General features: G+C 35.4%; 1 protein-coding gene and 1 pseudogene across 1 annotated transcript; both read right to left on the bottom strand.

Moving 5' to 3' along the window:
- Positions 1–6,786: 6,786 nt before the first annotated feature.
- LOC149208734 (glyoxylase I 4 pseudogene) lies at positions 6,787–7,472 on the bottom strand (annotated as a pseudogene).
- Positions 7,473–9,046: 1,574 nt separating this feature from the next.
- LOC149208733 (NDR1/HIN1-like protein 6) lies at positions 9,047–10,091 on the bottom strand. The gene has a single exon (XM_089394130.1). The coding sequence runs from the start codon at positions 10,012–10,014 to the stop codon at positions 9,187–9,189; it is 828 nt and encodes a 275-aa protein (XP_089250256.1). The 5' UTR covers positions 10,015–10,091; the 3' UTR covers positions 9,047–9,186.
- Between the last annotated feature and the right edge of the window lie 469 nt (positions 10,092–10,560).

Genomic DNA, 10,560 nt, shown 5'->3' with positions numbered 1-10,560 from the left:
ATAGTAATAAAAATTTATAATATTAAATATAATATAACTCACATTAAAATTTATTAACAATAATTAAATTTCATAAATCATTATTAAACTAAAATAGAAAAGCATAGAAAGAATTAAAATAAATAAATAATTTATTAAATAACAAAATAAGAATAATGAATTATAATAATAATAAAAAATGGTTTCTTTCATCCTGAGTTGGTCGGCTCCCCAACTTGACATCAGTCTAGATCATATTTATTGCTCACGCTTCTTTTCTTTGTAAATAAATCCTGAGGATGAGTCTTGATCTAGACTCGAAACATAGACAACGTGAAAATGAAGGTTGTGGAATATCCGAATCCAAATGCAAAAAAACCACACCACATAAACCTGCAAACCATTACCTAGATAACTATTGTAGATAAATATCAAACACAATGAGTTATGTCGTCTAACAGATGGGAGCTTGTCCATAGGATGGCTCATTACTTGGCCACTTTTTCTGACAGTTACAACGAGCTATGTAATTTTGCAGAATAAATTGAGTCAATATTGTTGATCATGCAAGCTCACCAATGATGACTAGAGACAATTGTACCTTAAATGAGTCGTGTAGGAAGCTCAAATATTATGGTGGAAAAAGAGTGATGAACATGAGACTTTAGAGTGGGAAGAAGTGCAATTGAAGGCATATTAGACTGAGGCCACCTTTATGTAGAATATAATTCATGTAATAATACAAGATTTAATGGAGGGACTTGGAAATAACGCTTTTAATAGAAAATAAATAAGTTTGATTTGGTTTGTTGGAATCAATTGAGAATTTGTCTCAACAACTGATTTCATGTTTATAAAATGTTGGATCTAAATCCTCTTATATAAATGTGATGTGCTAAGTTTTTGGTGAATGAATAAAAATATAGTTTATGCTCTGTGGGTAAATACATCCAAATATATGTGGACCTATGGGACATGTCATCTATCACATCATCAAAATAGTGATAATACAAAATCTTTTTGAGGCCATAAGCTTGTGCTCCAAAATTCAAATGAAGGAAAAATTATATCTTTGGAAAAATCTTAACAAGTGACCTCAAAATTAGGAAATGATGAAACTAAGAGAAACAACATTTTGATAAACTACTAAGTACATTATAAGTAGTTTACACACTAATCTATAGCCCATCACAAATAATGAATATAATGAAAATAAGAACATCAAAAATCATATATCTACTCTCGAAAAAATAATCAATAAAAGAATACTAAACTCATTAGTGTTAAGAAAACATTTAGCAATGCAGTACATTTTATTTTTTCTTATATAAAAAAAATAAAAGAGGTGATTGTTATAACCACAAATAAAGTGAAACCACCTTATTGTTTGGAGTATTTAGTTTTTTAAATTTTCCTAAAAGAATAATGTAAAAAAGACATTTAAAAAATAAATTTATATTATAATGAAAAGACTATTTATCTAATAACAAATTTGACTAAAATAGCATACACAAATTTCAAAGATGATTACATCCTACTGACCCTAGATCCATATTCACTAATAAATGATACTAAGCATAATTTTTTTCCATTTATTATAATAGGTCCCAAGGTTTAATTTTTTCCATTTACTGTAATATGTGTAATTCTTTGTAAACTGAAGCACTTGTATTTCATAAGGAAAACAAGACTAAGGAGCTTTCCTTACAAATACCAACCAACAATTCATATTAAAAGTATGAAATAACCTAGTATCCCAATGATAAAAAAACTAGAGAGCAGAATGCTCAATCCAGGTCAACGAAGCATAACACCACCAACCTAATGCAGGCCATTATTACCATAGATACATAAAGGACAATTTGAAACCAAGCCCAAAATATACATTTCCTCTTTGTTCACAAATATTTTCATCCATAAAGTGAAGAAGCCACTTAGAACATCACCCTTCTCCAATAACCGATTTTATTAAAACAATGCATAAAATATAGATAAGGCAAAGCTTTAAGAAACCAATGCAAAACATGCCTCCAAGAGAACATGTCAACACAATCCAGGTTAACAAGCCAAAGAGTAATAGGAGTAATAACCTCATGGTGGTAAATTCATGTAGGAAGTCATCGTAATGTGCACAGAACAACCCATATATAAAACCCACCACCAAACATAACATCACCTTCCAATTTCAAAGCTCATAAAAACAATAGGAACAATGAGGTATCCATAAAAACACAAATCCATCCATAAATGCACGAAACCATATATAATAAAAAGTAATCCATAGTCATCTCATAAAATCATAACGCATTAACATCTCTCCAAATTACAAACCAGAATGCCAAATAGGGAGATGTACTTGAACAACATATGCTTGAGCCAAAACATAATGAATAACCCGCCCAAGAACCCATGTCTTGTTGGTCACATTGGAGAGTGACAAAAATTATCTACAAGAAAAAATGATATTCTGCCATATGTAGTCATGGCATGAAAAGGAAATTGTATCAATTGCCTGAGCACTAGAACTCAGAGGATAAGTGAGGCCTCCAGAGGTAGAGTCACTCACAAGAAATCCATCTACATGGTCAAAATGAGAATCCAAATTTTCTAAGAAAAACCTTTGATTACAGAGCATGCTTTTAATGTTCTCCAGTGAGGACTAGACATTATAATGTTCCCCATGTTTGTCTTTGAAGACCATCTACAATAGGGTGGAAATTTGTTGGCGTAAATCAAGAGAATTCAAAAATCGTAGCTTGCTACTCTTGGATTTTCCAGGATCATGAATCCACTTCGCATTTTGACCATTCAATTCAGAATCTAAATGGTATTGGTGATCGTCACCATCTTGACTTTCGAGCAATTGAATATATTTCCTCACCTCTGGAGGGAATGCATTAAATAAATCAGTCACTAAATCATATGGAAAAGGATGAATCCTCTTCTACCCCAAAGTAGAATTTCCTCCCTCACCTTGTCTTCTAGGCATTTTTTGTTAAGGAGGTATCAGCGTTACAGAGAAGAAACAGTTGGGCCGACTACTGAGAGACCCATGTCCTATAAAACAAGAAGGAATAAACATAGTGCCTTAATAGCCAAAACTAAAAACAACCATGTCATTACCGAACCAAAAAACTAAAGGTTCAAAATCCACCAAATTATCAAACTCCCCACAACCTAGAACAATTACATAAAAGATTCGACAAATTATCAACATAGTGCCACCATGTAGCAAAAGACAAAAAAATCAATAGTATCTCAACAAGAAGAGCTTTCCCTTACTCAGAATAATAGATGCTATATAATTTGGGACCTTACAAAGGTGAGGACTTAGAGTTGCTCAAAAAACATTAAACATGCTCAAGGGCTAGAGAACTAATAACAACAGTAACTATAAGATTACATAAGAAACAAGCATTAACTTACTCACTAGCACAACAATGAAATTTAGGTTGCAAATTTGAAAGTGACTACCACCACCAGTACCACTCCTTAGCAATGAATATTCATACTAGGGTAGACTACAAACAATCAACATGATTACAAACCAATTATTGGAGGTCGAGGGCCTTCCCTCACCTCCACGCCTAGTTTCCTTTGTACACTCCAAACCCAATGTAGAATATGTGACTTAAAGAAAACAAGTTGTCACCTGCAATGACTTGCATAACTTAAATGAGTAGTACACTTGGTATATGGAGGGAGAAACCTACTACGAATCGATCACATCAGCAATAACACCGCCATCAGGGACTACTCTCTCCAGCAAGCCCTGAAGACACTTGATTCCTTCAAGCTAAGAAGAGAGAGGATAACTCACATCCAATTCAATATCTCAATATTGAGAAACCAAATTCACCATGAAATCAATAACCATGTTTCCCAACTTGTTGGAATGAAGGATTATTACATATTTCAATTTTCTATTTAACACATGAATGCTTCCAACTATACACTCCAGCTACCAACTTTTCACTAATTTACCTGGGTGTTGGCCATTTATAAGTTGTTGAACAGGTCATTCCTCCTCTCTAAAAACTTTTTCCAATGCCAAAAACTCTACCATGTTATTACTAGTTGCTCCATAATTTTGTGCAAATACTCTCAAATTTGAAGAGGTAAAATCTGTAAATACCCCTCTAAAACTAGTAATCCTAGGGTTTCCCTTTGACACCCCATAAAATTTGATTTTGACGAAATGTCGTGGACGAGGAAACAAATAAAGTTGAAATTTAGTATTCAAATCCTTGAATGATTTCTCTTGGGGAAGTGCATCTTCTATTCCAACTCCAATTTCTTCAGAATCTCTGCCTCAACACTATCTACCTTCCAATTGCTCATTGACCAAGAGACTACTAATAATGTTTCTCTTATGTTCTGTATGATTACCTCTTTAATTACTACTACAATCCTTCTTTTATCCATGAATATTTTGACATTTCTCTCCTTCCATAAATTCCAAAGAATAAATCCTCCTGCCAAGATCTAGGCTTGATTGAATATGGGATTTACAAGTAAATAAGAGTTCCATTGAGCTAAAGATGACACTAAATCCGCTTTATTACGACTTTGTTTTCCAAAACCAAAAGGAAGAAGAGACCATACTTAGCAAACAAAAAAGAGTTAAGAAAATGGTCCATTGCCTTTTCAGTCATATAATAGAGAAAGCAAAGGGAAGGGACTTCAAAACCTTTCTTTCTAATATGATCACAGGTGAGTACCCTTTGCCTCTATAAAAGCCATAAGAAAGAGATACTTTGGGCTAGTGTATTCTAGAAAAGATCTTCACTAAATTGAATCTCTCTCTATGTTTGAATGACCTACAAGAATGGAATGAGCTTCTTTTAGAGTGAACATTCTAATAGGTCTCAAGCGTCGATGTAATTTATCTAGATCTTGCAAAATTATTATCTTTGTTTCCATCAGTTCTTACTTTAGACTTTCCCATGGTAACTCCTCAGATACAAGAGGCCAATTTTCTTTGAATTTCCACAACTAACAAAGCATTGAATCTCCCCCTACCTTTTAATAATCAATAACCCTCATAGTTTCCAAACCATTTCTAAATTATTTCAGAGCTCTAAGGTCTTTACTTTCAGACAGATGTGGAAGTTACTACCAAGCATCATCCTACAACAATGTGAATTCTCCCCTTTTCACCTTCCAAAAAGCATATTTTTTCACAACATCACGACATTCTTAAGTCTACAGCCATAGAACCGAACCTGAGACATTCAAATTATATCTAAGCCTCTCCTCCTGTGACATGAGAGGGGCATATTTCCTTAACCATATATTTTCCTATATTTCATCTCCCCATAACTCCCATCTCCACAATAACTTAGCCCCTAAGGCGCCACTTCAGGTTTTTATATCACTTAAGCCCAATCCTCCAGAAATATTTGGCAAACATAAGGCCTCCCATGCCACCAAACACCACTTCTTTGCCTTGTTATCCCCCCACCACAAAAATTCTCTCCACTTGGAATTAAAATCCTTCCAAATAGCTTTTGGTGTTGGCATAACTAACATTTGATATAGCAGTATGGCCTAAAGAACCAACTTAATGCGAATTAATCTCCCACCAATTTTTTTGCTTCAAACGTCCAGGTACTAATTCTATTGGTAAGTTTCTTGAGAAGATCTTGCCAACAGGGAATTAGGAAATTCTTTTCAGAATTAGAACCAAGGGCACCCGAAGTACTTAGAAGAAAGATAAGTTTTTCAAAAATACCAAACTCGAGCCAAATGACACTAAACTAATTATTTACAATTAAAAAATAAAATACTGTTTTTCTCATTATTAATAAGTGTGCTTGAAACTTCAATAAAATTTGAAAGCATAGAAAAAACTACTTTCACTTCTTTGAGATTAGGTTAGGCAAATAAATAAATGTCGTCAACGAATTGTTAATGAAACACAAAAAGTATTCACCCAATATACACATCCCTGTTAGTGAAACACAACGAGGTATTCACCAAATAAACACATCCCTATGATTAACCCTCTATAATTAGTATCCTTGATATTTCTGGTGTCAAAGGATAAAGGTAAAGATTTCTAGTAGAAGATGGTAAACGTAAAGGCAATAAAACTGTGCGTGAAGTTCTCTAGAGCACTCGTGAATATTTAATAAACTTTGGGAAAGCAACAACGATCTCAAAGTTCTTTTGGCTTCCCAAAATCAGTCTCAATGAAAATTATAACGTGGAACATTTCGGGTATTGATAGTAAGGGTAAACAAAGATATTTGATGGAACGAATAAACTATTAAAATCCAAAATTGGTTATTTTACACGAAACCAAGGTTTTGATGTGCAAATTGTGAGAAAAAGGCATCAAATGTTGGAAGGGGTGTGAAGTCATTGGTTATTGATCCTCCGGGTGGTGCTGGTGGTTTAACAATTTTATGGAATGTGTAGGACGTAATTTCTCAAGGTTGGATGTCCAATTCTCGAATTTTGATAGAAAGCTTTTGATATCGTGGTTCAAAGGAAATAGTAAGTTTGATGGTGGTTTATGGTACTTATGTGGTGGGGAGACTAAAGTATATTTCAATAAATTTACGAATAATATTATATTTTAGGAATATGAATTTAATAAATTTACGAATAATATTATATTTTAGGAATATGAATTTTTAAAATATCAGAGTAATTTATGATTTTTTTGAATATATGGTATTGATAATCTATATTATTGTAACAAAAATTATTTATAAATTAAAAAAAAAAATTAATCAAATAAAAACGAATTTTTATGATAAAAATAATATTTAAACTTATACAAAATATGAGAAGATCATCTTACACAGTCGGCGCAAACTCCATTATGGGCTCCACTGGAAAATTCTCGCAGTTGCAGATTTCAAGCATGAAGCCATCGAGGTCATGGATGAATAATTGATCCACGTATATCCCTCCGTCCTCCACGATTCGTCTCACATACTTGATTTTCAGCTCTTGCAGTTTTCTCTCAACACTCTGCACACTATCACACTGCAATTCCAAAGAAGTGAAAAATCTCAGCATAACCTACAACTACAATTCCATACTATAACAACAATGTGGTTGTAGATAAACCTTCAACTATGAATCTAACAGTGGGAGTAATAACATACCTGAAAGGAGATGTTATTATCTCTGGGATTGGTTTCAGATTTCTTGGATACATTGTTCGGGTCCGCAGATTGCAAAAGATGAATTTCTATTCCATAATTGAACAGTCTGCATAGTTAACGAAGAGACAAAATACAACCAATTAAATACAAATCACAAATATGTTACTCCGCAGGGGATCGCATAGGAAATTTATATTATACTTTACCGGGTTCCATTGAAGCCAAATGATCTGGGTCTCTTAAAGCGAACAAAACCGAGGATGTTCTCATAATTGAATCCTCGATCAACCTGCTGACGAGCGCAACATGGTTCAGAGACTTCAGCAACAGGGCTCCCACTCGGGATCCTGCGTTGTTAATGGCGTTCACCATTTCACAAATTTAATATATTCTCGTGATAGAAAAAACATAGATTTCCTAATCTACATGCGACAAGGCCTGATCAAAGAAGGGATTATAGTTTTGCACATCAATTTTATCTCGAATACCGATGTCTGTTCCACAACTCTACCGTCATGTGAGAAAAGGATGACCAAGGCACTAAAAGCTCTATCGTTTCACATTACATTTAATGTCTTTGATTTATTTTACTCTGCAATATGAATGCAAGTCTTATCACCAATTTTTCTGGAATGCAAGTTCTATCACCAATTTTCTTTTTTGGAGCTTTGGTGTTTGGAATAGATTGGTAGGTAGTTTTACTTGTGTTCAAATTTATGGAGGCTTCATCCATATACCCGTAATGTAGAAAAATACAAGAAATATGAATGCAAGTCCAATCACTAATTAAAACCTCTAAAATTTTGATATTTAAAATAGATTTACAAATAATCCATTCGTATTTTGCTGCCATCACAAAAATCAGTAAATTTTAATTAAAAAAAATAACATCTAACATTTTCTGTACTTATTTCATGCTTCTCCAAGCAGAGTCGTAGATATGTTTCTGAGACGAAATATTCGCCTATTTGCCCCAGATATAATCTGACTCTTCCAAATTTTTTTATTAAAAAGAGTCCATTTAGGCTCTTCTGACTGAGGTTTAAATCGGGAACCTTTGGCTAATTAAAAAAGAACATCTAACATTTTCTGCAGTCTCTTCATGCTCCCTCGCAGCAGAGCCGTAGATATCCTTCTAAGACGGTTCATGCTTCCTAGAAGCAGAGCCGTAGATATCCTTCTATGACTGTTAATGCTCCCTGGCAGCAGAGCCGTATATATCCTTCTAAGACTAAGCATATTCAGGGCATATTCGTATCAAATTTAATCTGGCTCGTCCAAATATTTTCAAAGTGGGCTCATCACGCTAGGAAACCTTCCCTTAACGAACTTTTTTTTTTAAAAAAGTCAATATCAACTCTTCCACTTCCACCTCAGGTTGAAATAGGGGAGCCTTCGGCTAAATATAGATGCTTGAATTAAAACAATAAGATCATATAAATGGACTTTTTATGTCTTTTTTGGGAGGTTTCTTGGATATACCATCTCCCCATATAGGATTATGGTATATCCTTTGAAGGATGAGGTAATACATTAGTTTCCTCCGTTTGAGAACTATTCACCAACTGCAAATCCTTTGCAGAAAAAAAAATCCATTAAAAATTATGTAAAGATCATGAATGTTTCCACACTTTTTGACATAGGGAGTCCATTCATATGGATGATAGGTCATTTTTAATCTAATGGTTGATTCCAGAGGATTCACAAAACTAAAAAATAATTATCTGATTGGACCGTCCCAGGATTCAAATGTATAACAAAGCTTATAATCTCATATCATCCATTGCTGATGAATGGGTTCCAATTGCTGGATTGTTCCAATTTATATAAACCGAAAACATTCAAATTTAATAAGATTTTATATAAACCCTAAAAGTATAACGACCGATTTTTTTTTATCATCCAACCATGTGCCTTGCGTTTATCGAGCTCGAGGTGTTGCCTTCCAACCCTTTGAATACCCGAACGTTACAGCAGTCGTAGCATCAATATGATAAAATTACAGAACATTTAAACCTATTCTCGCCAAACCTAAACGCAAATACAAGACATTGCAGGTCCCGCAAGAAACCCGCCATTGGCCTATCTATATCTCGATTTGCAGACCCCACAATTTCACGGTCGCTTTCGACTTCTCAATGGTAACTCTGGCAGTGGCATTGACAATGTTGAAGTTGTCAACTACCACATCCTGTTGGGTGTGCATCTTAATCTTCATCAACTTCAATTTCCCCAACTTTATCTTCACCGGAACGTCGGCCGACAAATTCATAGGAACTCCGGCCTGTCGCAGCAGCTGATCGACGAGCGTGGAGATCTTGGCACTGGTGAGCTGAGCGCCGCTCCTGGTGAGTTCCACGTCCAACAAAGTGGTGTTCTTGTGGCCCTGGTAGAATACCGGCAGGGAACCCGTCCAGAGTTCCGTGCCCGAATACGAAACGGCAAGACGGCTATTATCAAGATAACATATGCCGATCTTTTTGTTGGGATTCCAGAACTTTAGCCTCACATCGATCGGGCAATCTGTGCCGACGTCAGCGCACTTGGAGCTGAAGTGAATGATCCGGACGCTGTCGACAGAGTATTTGGGGATCCTCGGCTGGATTACCAAATACAGAATGCCACAGGCAATGGTGATGATCACGACGAGCGCGAATAGAAAGAAAATGGTGATGAACAAACAGCGGGGACAGAATTTCCGGTTCTCCGGAGGCCACGAGTATAAGTATCTCCCGGCGGAAGGAGGATAGAGATCCCCGCCTTTCCCGGCCGAAGGAGGATATAGATCCCCGCCTTTCTCAGACTCAAGACTGCGGGTGACCACAAATTGAGAACTCTGCCTTGCATTTTCATCTTCACCTGCGTTATTTTCTACGTCCTTCGTCGTTGGGTGCACTAACTGGTTATTTGCCATCGTCCCAAACCGCTCAGAGCCACGAACAGAAACGTAAATAACAAAAGTGGCGGACGAGGCTTGATCCTGTAACTGTTGATCCCCACGTGGAATCGATAAAATAAAAAGTCTCTCCTTAGTGGGTTGTAGGCAGAATTCATAATGAATTGAGGCATGGAGCATTCAGAAAATAGGCGTGATAAACCGCGTGGTGACATCAAATCCATGGCGTCTGATAAAACGGGGCGAAAGTGAGTGCCTGACGTGTGCTGTAAAACGTTTTCTCACGTCTCTGAACGTACTTGACAGTTACCCCGATAATTGCTACTCAGAAAGCTACAGTGACCAAACTGTTTCTTGGAGGCCAGTGGAAATTTTCAAGGCTAAGCATGCACCATGCAGCGAATTTATAATTGATTTATGGTAATGTGGTACGGTATTAAATAAGAAAAAGCAAGAAGAATAACTTAGAAAACTTATTATTTCTATAGGTGTGGTTTATTTTAGGATAGGGTTTTAGAGTTTTTTATTATTTTTTAAATAAATAATATAGTTATACAAATGAAA

This window comes from Pinus tabuliformis, chromosome 1_2 (genome assembly GCF_031772625.1).
Source record: "Pinus tabuliformis cultivar Carrire ecotype Pingquan chromosome 1_2, CPIR1, whole genome shotgun sequence".
Classification (NCBI taxonomy): Eukaryota; Viridiplantae; Streptophyta; class Pinopsida; order Pinales; family Pinaceae; genus Pinus; species Pinus tabuliformis.
Note: the sequence above shows the minus strand (reverse complement) of the source record. Positions and strands in the feature narration are given on the sequence as shown.